The 22,997-nt window shown below is 39.2% G+C and overlaps 1 protein-coding gene across 3 annotated transcripts in view; it reads right to left on the reverse strand.

The window, feature by feature from the left end:
* The window catches only part of Smad4 (SMAD family member 4), a 53,690-nt gene extending 32,552 nt beyond the window's left edge, over nucleotides 1-21,138 (reverse strand). For all 3 annotated transcript variants that reach the window (XM_051201258.1, XM_051201257.1, XM_051201256.1), the window contains exons 1-4: nucleotides 21,046-21,138; nucleotides 7,345-7,720; nucleotides 5,413-5,587; nucleotides 4,795-4,824 (exon numbers count right to left, since the gene is read on the reverse strand). In XM_051201258.1, the coding sequence (XP_051057215.1) occupies nucleotides 4,795-4,824; nucleotides 5,413-5,587; nucleotides 7,345-7,593 (454 nt within the window). In that variant the 5' untranslated portion in view covers nucleotides 7,594-7,720; nucleotides 21,046-21,138. The remainder of the gene's footprint in view (nucleotides 1-4,794; nucleotides 4,825-5,412; nucleotides 5,588-7,344; nucleotides 7,721-21,045) is intronic.
* Between the last annotated feature and the right edge of the window lie 1,859 nt (nucleotides 21,139-22,997).

Genomic DNA, 22,997 nt, shown 5'->3' on the forward strand with positions numbered 1-22,997 from the left:
AGTGAGGAATGTATTGTCTCCAGAATTCAAATAGGACTACTAAACACTGTGCTTCTTTCTTGGTGGTAGAAGGGGCCAGGTGTAATAACTCATTCTTAATCTTAATACCACTGAACTAAAAGTTTCACTGAAGGCCCTTAAATTAAGCTTGTATTTATTTCACATTCTCTGATGTGCATATGTGTTACCAACGAATCCAAAGTTGCCTCCTGCTCACTTGATTCAATCACCACAATGTCATCAATGTAACAGACCAGTGGGATATTCTGTGGAAGAAACAGATGATCAAGAGCCCTCAAACTAAGTTTTGACACAGGGCTAGAGCATTAATACATCCTTGAGGTCAAACTGTCAAGGTATACTTCTGGCTTTGCCGAATGAAAGCATATTGCTTCTGATGATCCTGATGGCCAGATACCTGGAAAAAGCCATCTACTAGATTAATATCTGCATACCATATACCAGGAGATGTGTTCGTCTGTTCAAGTAAGGACACCACATCTGGTATAACAGCTGCAATCAGTCACTACTTGGTTAAGTTTTCAACAGTCAACTCTCCTCCTCCACAATCCATCTGCATTCTGCACAGATGTAATTGGAAAGTTAAAAGGAAATATAGCATGCCACCCTTGATCTTTCAAATTCAATATTATGAAGGCTTTGGTTTGATTTTTCTACAATGTGAACTCTATGGCTGCTGAAGAGGAAATCTTCCAAGGAACACTTATAAATCTTCAGGCTATGCATATCTGGAGCTGGTCCCACTAAGTTCATTCTTTTCTTTGGCCACTGTACTTTGAGATATTAGAAGTTGGTTAATTTTATCCACAAGCTCATTTTTTGTCATTGTCAATTTATGCAGAAATGCTAGAAGCAACCAGCCAGCATCATTATTTTCCTTATTATTCCACAAATTGTCAAAAGTTTTATATACAGATCCAGTGAGGATGGTGTACCAAAAACCAGAGGCCTTGAACCAGACCAATGACTCATTGCAATGGATAAATGGATGGGACACACAGTCAGGCTGATGGGACACACAGAAGCCTCCAGTGCCATCAGGATGGAGAGGTGACAAAGAGGCAGTAGGGAAGGAGTGAAGATTTTGCTGTTTCAGGTGTGGGGTTTTTGTTCTGTTTTGATTTAATGGGTTTCTTTCTTTTTGCTCTTGCTTTTGTTTGCTTGCTTATTTTGTTTTGTTTTCTTTCATGGGGGGGGCAACAGGGATAAGGGAGTTATTTGGCAGAACAGAATTGAGGTACATGATATGAAGCCTCCAAAGTTTCAATAAAGAAGTTTAAAAAAAGTTTTATATACAGAATCACTAAATTCCCTTTCCATACAGCAAGACTTTTCAATATTTCTAACCATGGGTTTTGAGAGTTCTCAACACTACCAGGAGAATCTTTAATAATTGTAGGTGTTGGAACATTGCCAAGCCTGTTCCACATACTTAACAAAGTCCTCCTTACAATTGTTTCCCTAGGACCACAAACTGTTATAAGTCAGAGTTCTCTAAAGGAACAGAACTAACAGAATGACTGGGGGGAAAGGGGGTAGCTGGATATATATGGCTTTATCAGAGTGGCTCACAGGCTGTGGTCAAGCTAGTCCAACAATGGCCATCCTCCAAAGGAAAATTCAAGAATCCAGTAGGTGTTCAATCCACAAGGTTCAATGAGTCAGCTGGTCTTCAGTATACATGACTGGAATCTCCAAGAAATAGGCTCTAATACCAGTGAAGCAATGAACTTGCCAGCAAGAGTGAGGCCAACCAAATCTAAAGTTTTCTTTTTCTCTTCTTCCATGTTTTTTAATAAATCTGTGGTCCAGATTTAAGGTCAGTCTTCCAACCTCAAGTGATCTAGATATAAGATGGTTCATCCTACCTCAAATGGTCCAATTAACTAAAAGTCTCTCACAAGTGTGTCCAACTGCTTGTGTTTTTAGTTAATTATAAATGTAGACAAGTTGATAACTAAGAATAGCCAGCATGGATACCAAATTGTAAAGTACTTCTCTTTCTGGGTTTATATTCAACAAATTCATTTACTAAAAAGAGTATGTACTAAATACACATGTTCTACATACTGTTTTAACAAATGGAATGGATATATCAATAAAAACAAATACGGCTTGCTCCATGGAGCCTAAGTTCTTTATGACACTTTTCTATTGTTTAATATTTCATAGCACACCAACATTACTCCAACTCCTAGTTGAGCATGATCCTTGATCTCTAAGGATCTCTCTAAGTTAATGTCTCCTAACCTGGAGAAGTAAAGATAATCTCACCTACCACAGAAAAGCATTAAGTGGACAATGTAACACAATAATTACTGTGGTAGTCAGAATAGAAATGGTCCCTCATAGGCTCATGTATTTGAATGCTTGGTCATTAGAGAGTGACACTACTTGAGAGGGATTAGGAGGTATGGTCTTGTTGGAATAAGTGTAGCTTTGTTAGAGAAAGTGTTTCACTGGATGACCTCTGGGGTTTCAAAAGCTCAAGCCAGGTCAAATATTGTTCTCTTCCTGCTGCTTTTGGATTCTAAGCTACCATGAATGCCTGCATGGTGCCATGGTCCTCATCATGAGGATAATGGACTAAACCTTTTAAACTATAAGCAATCTCCAATAATAAAAGTTGCCATGGCCGTGGCTTCTCCTCACAGCAACAGAACACTGACTAAGACACTCATGAATCACTTAGCTCAGTACCTTACACAAAATGAGCATGCAGTAATTGTTAGATATTTTGAAGAATATGTTTAGTTATAAGATAAAGTTTTGTATGAGAGGTAAAAATTAAATTCTCCATAGGTGACAAAGAATAAACTTAAGTCACAGGGCATTCTGTCACTGCCACAGGCAAGCCACTTCCCCGATAGCATGCCACTCTCTTGCTAACTTTTTCTTTCCTCCAAAAGACTGAACTGTGAATAGAAGAAACATGCCACATTTTTCTTAACATCCCTAAACCTTAGTACAGTACCAGGCAATAAAAAACCCACTAAGTATTTGTAAAATGAATACATGGAACACCATGGCCACAGAGTTTCAAAGAGATGAGCTATGCTAGAAATGACAACCACAAGATCCCAACGACAATGACAAGTAAAGGGAAGTGTTTCATTTTTCTCAACTTTTCATTACCTAGGCTACTATTATTTTTCTTGTCCAACTCAAAAATGAAATGTGAAAAATCTGTTTTCCAAGCAAATAAGCCAGGCAAGAGTCTCTACAAAACTACCACTAGAGGGATCCACAAGGCCTTAGTGTCCCTGAAGGAAGAATCCACACAATCCCTATGGGGGACCTCTCAACCACCCATGTAGGAATTCTGAAATTATTCCTACAGTTTCCTAAACCCTAATTTCCACTGAGTAAATGTATTAGTTCTTAAAAATTATGAATGGAAAATGGTAACAATACAAAGGACATTTGTTTACAAGGTATCCTGTGTTGGCAGAGGCAGAACTTTCAGCAACCCTAAAGCTACTATTTCCAGACATCACAGCTCCCACCACCATCAACCACAGTTCTCAGAAAACTGTAAGCCAGAATAACAGCATGCTTCTATTAGCAGGCATTTGGAAGAAAAGTTGAAACTAAAGCCAAACAGCCTATTACAAAATTTTAAAGTCATATGGTTATCTCCGACCCACCTCTAAGATCCTAAAGAATGAAACATACTACTACTAGCTGTCTGCAGAAGAGCTCACTGTTTACGATGAATCTGGTATCAGAGCATCTCTACAAAATGTTATTTTTTTTCAGATTTTAGTCTGTTAATAGGTTCTAGTTTATCAGAGCTAAAGATTTAAAGAATTCCATTTTCCTATATACCAAAACCCCAAAATTAAAAACCAAGATTTTCACACTTCAAAACATTTTAGCCTTTTGTTTCATTGAAATACTTTTTAAAATATTAATATGCATAATTTTAAAACATCATCAGTATTATCACTCATGAAAGTAAATCAGAGTGAAAATTGGAATAGATATTTTTGTAAGATATGGTACACACAATTCCAAATTATCACACTCCATGGTTACTGAGATCCATTTTAACTGGCTGATTTTCTTACAAAGAGTTGTTTCTTTGTCAATTAAAAACCTGTTAATGGGTGGTGGTGGTGCAGGTCTTTAATCCCAGCAAAGGCAGACAGATCTCCTGAGTTTGAGGCCAGCCTGGTCTACAGAGTGAGTTCTAGGGCAACCAGGACTACACAGAGAAACCTTGTCCCCAAAAACAAATGATCAAACAAACAAAACCCTGTTAAAACTGAACAGTAATTAGACTGTGTCCTCGTGTATTCATCTATCACACTTAAGAGAATTTTAGCTCACAGGTAGCAATTCAAACCCAAAGAGTCCAGGACAATTTAAATCTATCATTAGGGAGCTCCAGAGATGGTTCAGCAATTAAGAACACTTGCTGTTCTTTTAGATGACCCAGGCTCAATTCCCAGCACCCACAGAAGTAGCTCACAGGTATCTGTAACTTTGCTGTCAGGGGATTTGATGTCCCTTCTGACCTCCAGAGGCACCAGACATACACGGGAGACAGAAATGCATGCAGGCAAAACACTCAAATGCATAAAACAAATAAATTGAATAAGCCCAGTTTTAAATGTTAATGTGCATCTCCCTACAAAATTCACATGTTCAGAGTAGCAATTATTTTCTTGTTAGTGTCACTAGCTCCTATACAAACCACTTGTTTGAGAACAAAAAACAAACAAGACATGATAAAAGAAAATAGAAAGTTACAAGAAACCAGGTACTTACCATTACTCTGCAGTGTTAATCCTGAGAGATCTTTTTTTTTTTTAAGGGAAAGAAAATGAAACAAAAATCATTATCATGAAAACTTATCTTCCATTACATATAGAACATCAATTTAAGCCAGAAATTGCAAAACTTCATGAGCCATTTCAACTTAAAAGTAGGGTAAATCCTAGCTATATATGTTGTTTAAATTTATAATACTTCCCACCTTTTTTTTTAACAACAATGTACAAAGTAGGCAAAGTATCAATTTTATATACTCAGTTCTAAAAGTCAAAAAACACAAATTTATTCCCAAATTTGTTCAGACTTAAGTATTTTCATTTCATTTAAATTATCTGAATCTTGAGCAAAGCATGATAGTGCATACCTCTAATTCCACTGCCCAAGAGGCTGAAGTAGTAGGGTCAAGATTCATCCTTGGCTACATAGCCAGCTCTTGGCCGGCCTGGGACATGAGACTTTGTCTAAAATAAAATTTTAATTCTGATTCTTTAACTTTATTTGAAGTCTTGCATTAATTTTCAAATACAAGCTTTAAATTAGAAAAAAAGACCTATTACTAGGGTCTTTTCCCTTAATATATCTACAAAGGTTCTGCAATGACAGTCAACTTACCAATTCCAGGTGAAACAACTCGTTCATAGTGATATGGATTCACACAGACACTATCACATTTTAAGTCAAATGCATACTGGCAATATTTAACATGTTTTAGTTCATTCTTGTGTAGATCAGGCCACCTCCATAGACGGGCATATATGACATGAGGAAACCCTTTCCGACCAGCCACCTGGGAAAAGAAACAATCACTGATTAAGTATCGGTTTTGTTTTATACATTACACAAAGAACTTAATCTACGTCCTCATTTAATCTTCAAATTCTACAAAGTCAGCAACTGTGATACTGCAAAACATACACATGGTTTGGCTCATATTTCCTTTCATACAACTAAAATCTTTAAAACTGTATCTTTTTTCTGAGATATGACTTGCCTGAAGGCTACAGCTCCCAAGTATCATCAGAATGGAGGTTGGTCACAGGAAAGACTAAGGCAGAAAGAGGAGGCTGGAACTTTAGCCACAACCTCTGTAGAAGGGAAACGGGCCATTATGTAGAGCTGATCACAAGCAATGACTTAAAATTGTATCTAGGTAATGAAACCTGGATTGGAAAAACAAAGAACAGTGTTTGGGAACTTTGGGGTAGCTGAGCATGTAGAGGTCCCTTGAAGTTGGTCTACCTGGAGAGGACATGGAGGTTTACTATGCCTATGCAGCTTTCAATCTGCACCCTTTGCAATAATCCTTCATAACGGCAAACAAGGTTTCCTCAGTTATGGGAGATGTTTGAGTAAATTAAGTGCACTGTGGGTGGGACTGTGGGAACCCTTTATAGGCAACAGAAAGCACAGGTAAACAACCAGATGATTATGATTGGCATCTTCGAGTAGACTGGGTCAGAACTGAACTGAAGTAGAGGATGCTCAGGAACATTACCTGCAGACATGCTTATTTATTTACCGAGATAAAAGAAACCTTCATGCCTTTTAAGGTCACCAGAGATACGTAGAGCGTACAGTGGGAAAAACTGGTTTGAGAGTCTCACTCCCCACCTACCTCCACTGCCAGTGTCAGATTATAACCATCATTCCATAGATGAGAAATCCAAAGTTCAAAATAACTAGAGCAAAGGAGTACACACCTGTAATCTCAGCACTCAGGAAGCTGAGGTGGAAAAATCCTCAAGTTCCAGGTCAGGCTAAGATACAAAGAGTACATAACCTGGCCATGGTCACACAACCGAGCAAGAGTTTGAACCAGTTCAATTTCTAGGTCTGCACTCAGGTTTTTTAAATGCAAAAAAGTATGATTTTTGTCATAAACTATGCCTAAAATGTAGAGATAAACTTTTAAAATTCTAACACCCCATTTCTATACTTCTTTATACAAATGATACTGCTTTACAAGAAAAAAAAAAAGTGACCAAAGAATGTTTCATACCAATGGAAAATACAACATGCAGAAATTACAGGAGTCCAAAAAGGTTGGCAGATATGGGGAGTGTGACCTAAGTGATGAATGCCAAAGTGCTACAGGTATTTCTCAAGATATGGGGCTTCTCATTTATTTTTCAAATTTTCTTCATTGAATTGTTTTTGAATAAGAATATTTTTAAAAAACGCTATTAAGATCCATCTTTGGAGTTTTCTCCCACATACTCTCATCACACATACACACACACACCAGCAATAGATGCACAGTATGTCAAGAGGCAGAGTTATGGAGCTTGACAGATGGCCCAGCATTAAGAATACCTGGAGCTCTATTAGGAGGAGCACAGGTGGATCCCAGCATCTGGGAATGCTCTTCCGGCCTTTGTACATACACATGTACAGATATATACATAATAAAAAGAAATCTTTAAATATATGAAATAAATATACAAACAGATGGAACTCGTGTTAAATTAGCAGTAAATTAGGGGGAAATTTAGAAATATCTATTTCTCTTCCACCACAGAAGACACACAAGACTATAAGACTAACCTGAAGCCGTCCATCCAGTGTTCTCTGTATGGTGACACATTTGCTAGGATGAGCTCCATTTGTAGTTATAGCTGTTATTAATGAATCCAATTCATCTTTTTTCTCTTTCAGCTTCTTTACCAAACTTTCAATTGCTCTTTTTGCAAATGTTTCGCTTTCTCCACCTTGTCTATGACACATCAAACTATGTACAATGCTCAGACAGGCGTCATTACTTGTCGGTGTATTTGTTATAGACATATTGTCCATTTGTTCAAGTTTGTTCTTTTAAATCAAACTCTCCAGTTTCTGGAGTAATTCTGATCTTGTGAAGGCAGTGAAAACCAATGGCCAGTGCTGCAAGAAGAGCTGCCCGACATCTGGTGAACAGGGTAATCTAAGAGAGAGGGGGAGAGAGAGAGAGAGAGAACAATGTATTTCACAAGGGCAAAAAAAAAAAAAAAAAACCCGAAAAAACTTCCACTTAAGTCAAAGGGCTCAGTGCTCATAGTTTCAAAAATGTTCAAAGTTTGAAACAGGTTAACTATAAAATGTAGCCAGTTTTGATAACCCCAAATCATTTTTTTTTTAAAATCAGCCCTTCTCACTAATGCAAAGACACACTAAATCGAGTCTTTCCAAAAGTAACATTACCCCAAACCTTTCCTTAGTTATTTCTGTACCCTTTCTATTTTCTACGCCACTGCTGCAATTTTGAGCCTTCTTGAAATTCATGTTAATCATTGGTATTTAACATTTACTTCCTTTAGAGCAGTGGTTCTTAACCTTCCTAGTGCTACAATGGTTTTAATTCAGTTCCTCGTGTTGTGGTGGCCCCCAATCATAAAATTACTTTGTTGCTACTTCATATGCTACTGTTAGGAATTGTAATGTAAACATCTAATATGTAGGATGCCTGATATAGACCCACAATGAAAGGGTCATTCATCCCTTAGAAGTCCCCAACACCTTGCAGTCCTTGACTGTGGTGGTTTGAATAAGAGCGACCTGATAGACGCTTATATTTATATACTTGGTCCCCAACTGGTAAAACTGTTTGTTAAGGACCAGAAGATGTGAACTTGTTGAAGGTGTGTCACTGGGAATGGGCCATGAGGTTTCCACTTAGTGTTCTCTTGTTTTTCCCACAACCAGTCCCTTCCCCAACACACACACACACACCACCTGTCATAGAACAAATTTAAGCTTGCAAGCAAGCTTATTTATAGCCCACAATTAGTGTGAATTTGTGTCAATGTATAATTTAAGTATTTGCATTAATTTGTATTAATATTAGAGGTCATTCTTTGTTAAACTTAAGTTGTTTGGGCCATGACAATATTGCAAAGGTTGTTTTAATTATAAGTTTCTTTGAATACAAAAATAACAGTTTTCTTAAAAACAGCCTTTTCATATCTTGGACTTTGTTGTATTTCTTGGATCATAAGGATCTTAAATATAATTTAGAAGTTTCTTACAAGAAAATAATATTGGCAGGGATATGTAAGTGTATTGCTGTATTATATGGCTTTGGATTATGGAAATGTGATAGGCATGGGCAAATACTGACATGATATAAATAAAACTGTATGTTCTAATTAAAGTTCCAGCAATATACATGATCCTTCTATAAAATGGGCATAATATCTGTCCTGCCCACACTATATAGACTACCTGATTAATAAAATGCAACAATGTATATAAAAGCAAAGTAGGAGCCATAATTGGCCAAAACAGCCTATCTACATTTTCAAAAGCTCTAGGTAGAGATTAGTAGGCATGTATCAAAAAGTATTCTCTCAGACCAAAGTCCCATTTCTGTAACAACTCAGGGCACCTCCTCTAATGGCTTGAAATTAAAATACAATCTATACATTTGAAGAAATACAACTACTTCCTAACTTTAGATAAAGGAGGAAAAGACTCAAATAGTAAAATCTGCATTTCAATGTATTACACACCAATCAGAAAGTGTAAATAAAGAATTTAAGAGCCAGAATGTAGCTCAGCAGAATATATTTTTAACATGGGGTAAACTCTGGAACCCAATTCTTTTTTAAGGAGTTAAGATGCTTGCACTTTATATAGCCTCATTAACATGAGTTACCTATCCAGATGTCTTAAGACAAACATGTTGGCACATGTTGGTAACACTGATTTTCCTCAAATGGTGAAAATAAAGCTCCAAAGAAAAAGTTTCAATTTAAAAAAATTGAATTGCTATAATTGAACTATACACTAATTATGTTTTCCTATGGGAAATTTTAGGACATTTTCAAGTCATGTAAGACGAAAAGAAAACTAACTCTTCACTGCCTCTTGTGGAAAGCTCTCTCTTAGACCCCCAGCTACAAAAACCTCTCACAAAAATCTCTACAACATCCTTTAAAGAGCATTGCTAACTTGGTAAGAACTACTAACTTTGCCTGGGTGTAGTGGTACACACCAGTGGCCCCAGCTAAGATAGGAAACCACCTAGCCACAGTTTCTCAAACCGTAAGTTGTGATCCCACCTGGGGGGGCCTGTAATTAAATGTGGAAGTCACAAAAAGAAAAAATAAAAAAATAAAAATAAACCAACAACAACAGTAGTAAGAGGCTTCTGAGTCCACACAGACACAATAAACTCAAGGTGTTTCTGGCTCTCCATACTCAATGTGTGACTTCAAAGCAGCCAGCCAGATTGTGGACAACTGTTATCAACTGTGGGTTCTTATTGCAGTCTCCAGCTCTTACTAAATGGTTTACAGAGGACAGAGGACAAAGACTTAAGACTTCCCTACTAGTATTCTTCAGCATGTATCAAGTTAGTGTAACTTCAGATTACATTATATTAGAATGTTTGATTTTAAAAACTGTCAGTTGCGTGGCTAACCTGAGTTTTTCTTTTACTTGCTTATTGAATTTGGGTTTAGGGTTAGGATTAAACTTCCAACAATTTTGAGATGGCTCTAAACATACGTTCTTCCAACTTGTACTGTGTATGCATGGGAAGCAGTGTTCTCAGCACTGTTGATCACAGGATCAAAACACTGACCAATTCTGGAAAATGGTGAAGATGTTCTATGTCTAGCAGCATCAAATATTCAGCAAAGATTTAATTCTTTATGTAAAAAAAAAAAACAACAAACATTCTTCCTATTAGTACACATTTACTTTGATCTTCAATAAATGGTAAATTTTATGTATAGCAAAAAAATTTTAAGTATGTTTTATTAGTAAATGTTTGTTTTATATATGTATTTTATATGCTTATATATCCAAATCAAATAAAAATGAAAAGCTTTTTTTTTTTTTTTTTTTTTTTTTAAGAGAAAAAATTTCTCTTAGCTGTCCTGGAACTCATTCTGTAGACCAGGCTAGTCTTGAACTGAGAGACTGTCTCTCCTGAGTGCTGGGATCTAAGGTTTGAGATAGTGGTGAAATGTGCACCTATGTTATATGAAGTAGTGAGTTCAATCCCTACAGCATGTGTGTGCACAGCAAATCTAGAAAACCCAAGAATATTACCAAACTAAAGAACTAAAAACAGGTATGAAGTGAATGGAACAACAGAAAGCTCCTATGTCAAGTTATAGTTATAACAGACTCCCCAAATACCTACAGTTTACAGATTTATTTTGCTTAAGTTCTTCAGTTATCACAAATCATATGGTAGTCCTATCTACTGCCCTATTTGGAGACTGACAGAAGCACTATCTTTCCAGGTTAAGGAGCAGAAGGGAAAGGACAGCTCACACATTATCTTTTAAAGGTTATTACTTCTCCTTGCTTTTGATAGGCCAAAGTCACATGGCCATTCCAGTGATTCCCAGCAGGGATAAGGGATGTTTGGTCTCTGGTCATAACACCTGTAATGTGCCTGATACCTCACATCAGAAGTCGAGCAGGGTCAGGCCTGGTTAGTGTTAATTGGGAGTTTTTGATGGTCACAGATGGAAGGAGGAAGTAAAAAGCAGAATACTAGCGGTCGTCTAACAGTAAAGGGTTGGTCATTATTAAACATCCTTCAAAAGAACAAAACAAATGACCCAGTCCAAAAGGACAAGTTTCTGGGCTAAGAACCCTAGGCTATCACAAATTTAAAGAAGAGGGAGTAATAAAGGGGAAAAGAAGCTAATTCCATTACATGCTGGGAGAGCCATCAGAATACTTGGTGGAATAGTACTGTCTACACACATCAAAATGGAATTGCCAGGCTAAACAGGAGTGGGGGAACAGAGAAAACAAAACAGAAAAAGAGTCAAATATTTTGTCTAGAGCAGGCTTACATTAGGAAAGAAGAGGAGTAAAAGCAACAGACTGTGGCAAAAAGACTTCCAGAGCTAGGAATGTAGTTCCATAGCAACACCAACACCAGGTTTGGGGGGAGAGGATAGAAGGGACAAAGGGAACTACATTACATATACCAACCATATAATTTTCTAGAAGTTATGTGTTTTGGTGAGTGATTATAAAACCAATACTTAGTATGAAAATATTTTTAGAAAAAAAATCAAGAGGTTTGCTTTTTCGCAGAGGTGATAGTACTGGCTTACTGAGATGTGACTAGGAAGAAATTCTAAATATAAACTTCACAAACAAGTAAAACAATTGTTCAGGCTTAACTCAACTCCCTGGAACAAGTTACAGCCTAAATGCTACACTGACATTGACATTCCTCTGAGAGTAGCTAAAACATCCAAAAGCATTAAGAATACAACCAATGCAACAAAAAGTATTTGTACAGTAACTTCTAAGGCGAACCATGAGACAATAGGGACATATGCGTTTACTCAAAGTCTTAGATTTAAATGTTTTTCATGACACCAGCTTTAAATAATCAGTGAGCAGTGGTGGCTCACACTTTTAATCCCAGCAAGCAGGAGGTAGATGGATCTCTGTGAGTTTGAGGCCAGCCTGGTCTACAGAGTTAGTTCCAGGACAGCCAGGGCTATCAGAGAGGAAACCCTATCTCAGGTGTGTGGGGAGGGGTGGGGGGGTTCGGGGAGGGGACAGGGACGACCAAAAACAAAAGAACTATTAGCACACTCTGAAGTTAAGCACAATATTGTGCATGCATGTAATCTCAGCACTTGAGAGGCTGGGACAGAAGGATTGCCATAAATTCAAAGTCCGTCTGGACTACTGAATAAGCTCTTGTCTGGGGGAGAGGGAGGTGTTAAACACCTTCTGTTTAGTAAGTTAAAATTGTAGTTTAACATGGTGGCACACACCTGTAATCCCAAACCTCAGGAGTTGAAGGCAAAAGCACTGAAAGTTCATAACCAACCTGGGCTACACAGAGAGCTTGTTTAAATATGCTGTTTAAAAGGGATGAATAAACACTATAGCGGGCATCTACTTCATCTGCCAGCATATACTTCCTTTTTTGCAATGGTAGTCTGGTTTTCCAGGAAAAAAAATCTTACTTAGGCAAGTGAGAACATTCCCAACCAGAGTATACAGACCCAAACCCTGGCCACACTGTCATCTAAGGGACAGAAAATATCCAAGTCAGTGACATAACTTCTGGTGGAAATCGCAGAGGGAGTGTTAGAAAAGAAAATGAGCCCCGAGAAGGGACTAGGGATGAGCTTCGTTGATAGACTGCCTGCCTAGCAAGATACCCTGGCTTGATCCCCAGGACCATGTAAGCAAGGCATTGTATCACATGCCTAACACTAGAGCTGAGGCAGGCTGCAAACCCGACATCTATGTCTCTAAAAAACGAAGAAGGGCAGGGAGTCCCTTTTATGCTGGGCCTAATGCTGAGAATAGTTAACCTGAGAATGTAACAGAAAAGAACAGAAAATCTGATCTAAAAGGCAATGTTGACAAGAGTGGTCGAGACCCTAAATTCAGCAATCTGAGGTCAGACCTATGAGGTCCCTTCTTACCTATATCTGACTGTTACTTGTTCCTGAATACACAAGAACTGAACAAAATTTACATTAGTAGCCATCTCAGAAATATCAACCCAAAACATATGAATAATATATTCCCCACTGGCAATCTAGTGAAAATGAAGAACTAGTTAACTTTAAAAAATTTAAAAACCTGTCAAACTGTTTTCTGATTCCCTTCATTTATACAGTGACTATTTTATGATATTAATTTTAATATGTTATATCAATATTTTCATGTTACAAATTAAAACAAGTAAAATTTTAAGTAAATTTCAATTCATTTTCAACAGGTCCACTAGTGTTAACCTAACTAACTATTATGAAAAATATTTTTTTCTAGAACACAAAAATTAGTAATAAGAATGACACTATTTTACATCTGTGCAGATTGTCTAGATTAACTGAAGACAGCTGCATTCTCTTACCCTCTTTAGCACTCAATCTGCTGTGAATTTTAAAGTACAGGAAGAAAATGTGACAGAAATATGTGTAACTGGAAAGAATATTTTAATACCCTTCTCAGATAATAATGGATATTTATCTTTTATTCAATGCCAAACGAAACAAATGGAGATTACTTAAGTGGAATTTGAAGTCTGAGGTTCTGGGTTTGTTGTATAAAAACCCACCGTGTTGGAGCTAGAGAGGTGGATTAGTCTGTATGAACATGAGAACCTGAATTTGCATCCCAAACCCATACCAAGAAAAAAAGGGGGGGGGGGGCTGGGCATGGTAGCCATGCTTCTAATACCAATGTTGGGAAGTAAAAACAGACATATCTCTGGAGCTGATACGAACAAACTCAAGGGGAAGAAAAAAAAAAAAAAAAGCAGCAGCAAAGTGGACCACTCCTAATAAACTGCAGCCAAGACAATTATCTGCTTCACCAAGAGCCTACAGACAATACACAGAAGTACACACACACACAGGAACCTGCATACAATACACAGAAGCACCTGCCTGCTTTCGGCACAGCAGTCTATCTACATCTAACTCTGTTAAGATTTTAGAACATTAAGAATTGGTCATTTAGGAAAACACTGGCACAGTGAGTTATTCAGATTTTCCAAATATTGAACCATTTTCTTACAGAGTATTTTACTACCTGTAGTTTATTGTTTTGACACAGGGTCAAACAGTAGCCCTGGCTGAACTCACTATGTAGAACAGACTGACCTCAAACCCACCACAATCGTCTTGCCTTTGTCTCCTGCATGCTAGGATTGCAGGCACAACAAAGATCAGGTAGAATACATGTATTTTTTAAAAAACACATTCATTCCTTAAAAATCACAAACAGTATCACTAGGAAAAAAAGATTAGGAAACTAGCAAAAGCACAAGGACAGACCCAGGTTTTCCAAAATTCTAATTTTCATTTGAAAGATTCAACTTTATCACTGACAATTAAGTTATTTTCCTTAAAGTGGTGGGCTCATTTCATTAATTTTCACCAGATAGCTAGATCTAATGATGGTAGCATATCTACAGGCATTCTGTGAAGTGAAAATAAAAAGGATACATTTCTAAAGCAGCATCCAGCCTGCAGCTCAGTCACATAAGTGATTTTCCTAGACATGAGCAGTTCACTTGGACATGCAAAAATGCTTAAAACACACTTCCTATTTAATCACCCAAAATAAAGACTATTTAAAAGCTAAAAATGTTTACTTCTTCACCAAGGGCATTCTTAAGTGATTTTTTTTTCAAATGTTGAACATGTATCTGGATGTGAATAACACAAAGAAACTGTCCTAATTAATTTATGCCAAGGAGCCACAAGTCTATCCACTACTGTTTCTGTACTACAGTACAACTGGAACATAAAGACCAAATGATGTCTCTGCCTTATTATGAAAATTGTTTTGAGCTCATGACCTCTTTAATAAAAAGATCGTGGGGCTTCCCAGAAGTCTACAGAGCATATTTTGGGAACCACTATTTCAAAAGATTAGAAAGGAAGCTGAATTTTAATACCTGGCAACTGGGAAGAGAAGACTGTATTGGATTCCACAGAAGTTCAAAGAGACTCTAGCAGGTGGAGGCACAAGTCTCTAGTGCTGTCAATTCTACAGAGAATTGGTCTAATTTACAGATTACCAAAAATACAGCATGACAAATTACACCATGAATAAATACACTTAACTGAAGTCTAAAATCAAAGTGGGTCCTTTTTTTGGTTGTTTTGTTTGAGACAGGGTTTCTCTATAGCTTTGGAGTCTGTCCTAGAACTCACTCTGGTAGACCAGGCTGGCCTCAAACTCAATGAAATCCACCTGCCTCTGTCTCCCAAGTACTGGGACTAGAGGTATCACTTTAATACCTACATACATACAATTATTCTTTCAACTAAGTTTCTTCTGTTTGTTTGTTTGTGAAAAGAAAGATGTCAGTATGCAGCTATGGCTGGCCTGGAACTCAGAGAGAGCCTCCTGCCTCTGCCACTCAAATGCTGAGACTGTACCGCCATCCCAGTCTTCAGCTGATCTTAACAGAGTCTAGAACAATAGATGCAGTTAGTGTCTTTAACAATTCCTGGCTTCAGCTGGTTCATTGAGTACTAGTTCTGTCAACTGACACAATGACTGTCCACCATACTAACTAGTCAGCCAATTACCACTAATCAATACCCTTAATTCAGTTCAGAATGTATGAATATATTTTTGAGCCAGGTATGGGACACAAATGTGTAATTCCACTACTCAAGAGGCTGAGGGAGGATGACCTGAAATTCAAGGCCATGTGGCAGGGCCTTATCTGAAAATTTACACATACAACAACACACAAGCATATATACACACATTTATCCTGTGCTGTATACATTCATTCATATTTATAGAAATCATGTCTTACTAGGAGAACAATTACTTATCAGTAGTGGTACTTTCTATTTAATAAGAGCTCTATTCAAAACATGTGAGTTAGAATTTCGCAGGTTCCGAATAAAACACTCCAAAGTATTGATGATCAAAAGGTATAAACAAATACAGGAATTAGTATAAATAACCAAAACCTTCACAATGGGAGGGGGGCTTTTTCCCTAATAACTCTTCCCATTCTGAATTGAATAAGGGTGGTGTGTGTGTGTGTGTGTGTGTGTGTGTGTGTGTGAGTTAGGGAGCAAAAAAAAAAAAAAAAAAAAGAAAAAAAGAAAAAAGAAAAAAGAGAAAAGAAAAAAAGAAAAAGAAAAGAAAGAACTTATATTTTTATAAATAGTTCTTCCAAAGACAAGAGATGCAGCTACCTTTATAGACCAGCACTCTGGAATGACTTCAGGTGGAGTAAATAAAGCAGAGGGGCTGATGACATAGCTTGGTGGCACAGCACTAGTCTAACCAAGTGCCAGGCCCTAAATTCAATCACCAGCTGCAAGACAGAAAAACATTAAAAAAAAAAAAAAAAAAAAAAAAAAAGAACATGTGCCCAAATGATCTCTCTACAGAACTGCAAACTAGTTGGGCTAGCTGAGCAACTTTCTCACAATGCATAAATTAAACTCCCAACTGTCCAGGTTTAATCAATGCAACTTTCCCAGTAAAGTCATGGATAGAAAACTGTCACTTCCAAGCAGACTAACCCTAAACATGACTTATTCCAGGGCTGAAGGAATGGCCACACAGTTAAGAGCACACACTATCTCTTCCAGAGACACTGGAGCTTGGTTCTTTTCTCAGCACCCACTTAGGGCATGTGGCTTTCTTAGTCACCAGCAGAGAGGCACACATACATATAGTTAAAAAGTACTAAGGGGCTGGAGAGATGGCTCAGCAGTTAAGAACACTGGTTGTTCTTCCAGAGGACCTGGATTCAATTCCCAGCACCCACATGGTGGCTCACAACCATCTGTACCTCCAATTTCAGAGATCCAATACCCTCTTCTTGGGCCTCCACAGACAGCAAGTATGCAGGTGTTGCAGTCATACAAATAGGCAAAACACCCACATACATAAAATATATTTTTAGTTAATAAAAATATATCTTTAAAAAATAAATCAAATTTCATTGGGACTTTAGATGCTAATTTAGAGACCAATTTCATAATCAAAAAATGCAGCTTCCTAAAAGTTGTTACTAACAATACAAATGAACTGAAAAGCAAAGAAGCAGGGTGGGGAGCAGCAATAGGGTTGGAAAGGAGAGGAAGGCAGATTTAAAAGCAAAACCAACATGGCAAGACCTTCAGAAGACCCACTAAATTAAACTTGCAATGGTTACCGCCTGCATGTATGTAACCGGTGCATTAAAAAGAATGTAAAGCTGAATGAACATGGGACCACCGGCCTGTAATCATTTTACTCAGTAGGCAGAGGCAGCAGGATCACCCAAAGTTCAAGGCCAGCTCGCCTACAAAGTGTGACCCTGTCCCCCAAACAAACAAAAAAAGAGTGAGTGATGTAAAGTCTACATGAAACAGATTTAAAAAGACCAGAAGGCTCAACTACTGTGCTTTTCTAAGCTGCCATCACAACTCAACTAAAATTTCTGTGGGTATTAGTCAGGCATCGGTATTTTGTAAAACTCTCCAAGAAATCTCAATGCTCAAGGAAGACTGAAAACCACTACCCAAAACCTTGGAATTAAAAAGCAGTGAAAAGAACTGGGAGGGCATGGCTAAGTGGCAGAACACTTCCCTAACACTCATGAGACCTAAATTCCATCCCAGCAACAGTGGAGCCCTAGGGCAATTAAAAAGGGGGAGGGGGAGACAAGTTTTCCAAACTGGAGAAAAAAATTCCTATTTAAAGAATGAATAATAAAATTCTGTCCTTGTATGAAAAGAGACTTAGAATCATCTTCAAATTGATTAATACAATAATCTTTAGCAACTATCTGACCTATGAACTTTACCAATTATAGGCATCTGATCACCAACCATTTTCCTTTTATATAAGCACCACCTATTCCGTTCCTTAACTACCCCAGTCCTCATTCCCTTTCATATTCAAAATAAATCTTCCTGGATGCCAATTACACCACATAACAGTGTCAAGGTGACACAATCTAAAATATCTTGTTTCTGAGAAATTGGTACGCAGCCAAAATTTCCATTACCAAAATTACACATTTTAAAAAAGGGGGAAAAAATTCAACAATTCTGTGACACATTAGCATAAGTTGAGTACAAATACTAAGATGCCCCCAGTGTAATAAAAGTGGCTCATATGCATACTATTTACACATGCTTATCAGTTATCTGAATGTCTCATCTTAAGCAAGTGAATCTTCATCAACTGACAGGCAAAAAACAACATAAAACAAACATCTAAGTAGTCTGAGAAATCTATACTGCAGGTGACATTCTGGTTTAACTCCTTAACTTTCATTTAGCAAACAAAAACAATGAAACCATTAGTTTTACACATGACTATAGTTCATCTGAGTCACTCCTGCTCATGGCTTTAACAAAATACAATGGAGGGTAGGGGTAGCCACACATACAATGAAGCACTGAAAAAGCTATCACAGGATATTTAAAGAGACCTCACTCTGGATGAATGAAAAATGAAAAGAAAAACAAAACCACGGCATCAACTAGATGGGGACAAAACTGAAATAGGTAATATTTTAACATCAGAAAAAGATGTATGTTCTCACCAAAAGAGGCAAAACTTTAAACAAGCCCAAAAATGCATTTTAAATTTAACCAACTCTGCAGACTCTATAGAGTTAATTGCCCTAGTAGATGCTTGAGCCATGAACAGCTCAATTAGAAGAGTATTTGCCAATGTTGCTATAACTCTGGCTCAATGGGGGGGGGGGTGGTTTCTAATTGAGGTGAGGTGTGACTGGCGCAGGCAGTTTAATACTTGTTTCTTTTGTGTGTGTGTGTGTTGTGAGTGTGTGTAAAAGGGGAATCCAGAAACAAAATTCGCAAACAGAAATACTTTAACTAACAGCATAAATGAAACAGTGACTTTAGAAAAAACAAGTAACCCAGTGTAAGTACATATAAGAAGAACTGTTTCAGGAGCAAAGCCATTAGGAAAGCTCAGGTCCATATAAAATATATTCCAAATTACTTCCACTGACTTGCTTAGCAGAATTTTTATTAATTCTGTAAACACAATTTTAATTCTTTCCTCAAACTTAAGATTTACAATGGAAACATTTAGTCAAAATTATGAACTACTTCAATATGTATGTTTGTATGGAAGTAATATCTCTTTAAGGCAAACTCACTCAAAAGCCTAAGAAAGCAAAAAAAAAAAAAAAGTCAACATTATGTCAGTTCTCTTCAGAAAGGCTTTGTTTTAATTACAGCAATTTAAGCCTACATAATTCATCACATCAAGACCTGAAGCTACATGGGAATTAGTCTGCCGCTGTGCATGTCTGTAACAAGTTCACTGAAGAAAACAAAATCATGAGCGTGTGGGCACCTTGTCCCAATCTTGTATTCCAGCACTAAGAGGCTGAGAATGGATGGTTAGGAGTCCAGGAAGACTGGAAGGAGTAGGAAGCCATATACACTCATGACACTATTATGAATGAAGCATTAGGGAGAAACTATACTTTTAAAAATATCCTACCAATCATTTACACTTCAAAACAACATGCATTAATCCTATCAGATCTTCTCAATGGAGGCAAGAGTCTACAACAGTAGGGGAAAATTACTTTAGAACATCTTATATTACATTTCAGCTACAAGTACTTCAGGTCATAAATACTGTTAAATTTATGACATCTATAATAAAAATTATTCAAATGCGGTGCTTAGAATCGAATTGCTCTAATTACTTTGGGAATGTATACATTTCTGTACTTTCAGTTGGGTTCCATACAGTTTTGCCGTTCAGCACAAAGTCCTGAACCTAATTCCTAAAACTATCAAACAATCAAGCTGCTACTTTGAGGATGCTAAATCTGGCAAAATCCAAAGATTGTTAAAAAATTAACCGAGATTACAAGCCTGCAGAACATGAACTCAGGGTGCTCTAAATAACTCGCTCTTTTATCATGTTTCTTTATTTCTAAGTAAGTGACAATCCCACCTTAAATTAGCAAAACCTGATGGCACTGGGGGGAAAAGTAATTTGTAAATAAATTAACATGAAAAAAAATCAACTTTAACATTTTTTAAAGCTTACTCCGGCTTTCGTGGGGGCAGTGGGAAGGAGGTATCAATCAACAGGGCTTTTTAAAGCCTCCCTAACTCGCAAAGGAACCTTTCAAGTTAACTAAACACGCCCATGTCTTTGAAAATCTGGCTTGAGAAATCATAACAGCAGTTTGGGGTGCTGAAGCCAACGCCCTCCACCCTACACCAATTTCACGCTCTGTGCATGTAGCCCTAACAATAAAATAAACTACGCCTTTTATTAGGAGACACGTTTTATTAGGGGAGGGAGGTGGTTCAGTTAGGCGCTAAGAATGTTTCCCGCATGCCGCCATCACCCACGATACCCAAAAAGTAAACAAACCAAAGCTACAAACGTAAACTGAAGGGACACAAACAGGAAGAGAAAGTGGGGACAAAGAGAAAACAAACACTTGCTGCTGGGAAAAAGGCACCAGGACGGACAGACCGACCCGGGGTACCCCGGCCACAATTGAACTCTCGGCCGCCGGACGCCACGGCCCGGGCCGCGGCCAAACTCCTCCCGAACAACAAAGAGCGGCGGCGCGGACTGCGCTCGAGTTCCCGGGACGGCTCGCTTAACTGCGAGCGGAGTTGGGGCCCGGGACCTACGGGCGAGCACGCGGAGCTGGGGCGCGCGGGGAAGACCCACCCGAGCCTCGCCGGGCCCGCGCTCGCGCCGGTCGCCGCGGGAGCCCGCCCCGGGGCGGGGAAGCGCGGGCGCCGAGGCCCGGGCAGGGGGACCGCGCATTACCTGGGCTCCGCACCGCTCCGCGCCGTCGCTTCCCGGGTCCGGCCCGCGGCGTCCGGCCCAGGCGCCCCCTCTCCCCGCCGCGCCGCGCCGCGCCGAGGACCGCGCGGGCCGGGCCGCTGGAGCTCCGGAGCCGCCCCGCCGCGGGGGGCCTCGCTCGCGGGCGGCCGGCTCCCGTCACGCGCTCCCACCCCGGGGACGGCTGCGGAGCCGAGCGCGACGCGAAAAAGGCCTCCCGAGGACAGCGGGAGGGCGCAAACACAGGCTCCGCCACCCGAGCCGCTCCGTTACCGCAGCGGCGACGACGACCAGGGCCGTGTTGTTGCTGCCAACTTGTCGGAAGGACACTGAGCATGCGCGCGCGGAGACCACATCCGGGTAATTTCAGGGTTTGGCCCTTTTCCCCCCGCAGCGCTCCTTTCTCCCGGCTGCCCCCGCCTCCCGCCCAGATCAGGGAGGGTTCCAGTGCGCAGGCGCCCGCGGGCAGCAGCGGTCTGTGCACTATCCTAGTCCCAGCAGGGCAGGCCCAGGCTGTGTGCGCTGAGCGGTGGCGGTGCAGAGTTGCTGTTTCGCGGGGACAGTTTAAAGAGAACCCAAGCAGCGTGGGACAGGTCGGGAGAAGCGATGTGTAGCGCTGCCGGGTTGGGTTGGGTTTTTGAAGACCTTGGTGGACACAACTGCACTAACTGCAGGTGTTTGTAGCAGTTGACTTTGGAGGGGGCATGTTGGGGGGAGGGGAGCGTCTGTCCCTTTCATCCCACTAACCCGGAATCGAGCTCTGATGGTTAAACTTGAAGGCGCACAGGACAGCCGAAGAATCACACTTGCAGAGGCCTTGGCCGGTATGGCCAAATAGTGAGCACTTAGAAAAGAGAAAAATTTCAAGTTAGAGGCGACCTTCGAGATTTATTGTACACCTGCAGAGTAGATTATGCGAACTGGGACTTGTGGCCCAGTTTCAGAATTTAACACAATACATAACAAAAGTCAAAATTCTCTCCTAATAGTTAGGTGGCCAGATACCTAAAACCTCCAGGGCAACCTAAGGGGACAATTAAAAATTTGCTGTCTATGTACAAAGCCTTGTTTCCATCCGAGCACCACACCACAAAAAGTCAAAACAAAGGTTGATCCTTCGGGGGCAAAAGGCTCATCTCTTGATTTTGACTTTCTAATTGTTTTCTAATTTTATTAATCTCATACTGATTAGAACACAGGCCTACCATATGCTCCCTGGCTTTGATTCATAGCATGTGCGTGCAATCCCAGCACTTGGGAGGCAGAGGCAGGGGGATTGCCAGCCTGGTAGGTCTACATAGCAAATTTCAGACCAGGAACTAAAATAGAGTGAGACCCTATCTCAAAGATAATTAATTTAGACGTCCCGGAAACATAAATTATATGTTGCCTTTTTGTTTCATTTTTTACCAGCCTGGAAATACTTCCATCAGGATTCCTTCAAGACAAGCTATTGGACCGTTCTGAGTCATTTCTTAAGTCCTGTGCGGTTCACACTCTGCCCCTTCCTTCCACAGTCTGTACCATCCCAACCTGGTTCAGAACTCTTCAACCAGAAAGCCCCTGAGACTGTCATCTGCAACTGGTCTTCTCTTACCCCTGAGGTGTAAGAAGGCTTTTCAAGACTATTCAGAAAATTAATTTCCAGATCCTATATTACCATGTGTACTGTTTTCTGAAGTTCCTCATCTCAACAAAGCAGTTGAGGGCAACATTTCCTTTCAAAACTGTCCTCACACCTTACAAAAGTCAAAATTATTTCACATTATTAAGGTGGCCCAATATATATAAAACCCCAGGATAAACCAAAGGGACTGGGGATTTGAATCCAAAGGGATTCAAAAATTGGTGTCTGCAATGAGAAAATGTATTACTTAGATGAATCAATAGTAAATTCCTTTGCAAATCCAATACTTTGCTGTCATCAAAATTGAAGG

The sequence above is a fragment of the Phodopus roborovskii genome, unplaced genomic scaffold, assembly GCF_943737965.1.
Source record: "Phodopus roborovskii unplaced genomic scaffold, PHOROB, whole genome shotgun sequence".
Lineage (NCBI taxonomy): Eukaryota > Metazoa > Chordata > Mammalia > Rodentia > Cricetidae > Phodopus > Phodopus roborovskii.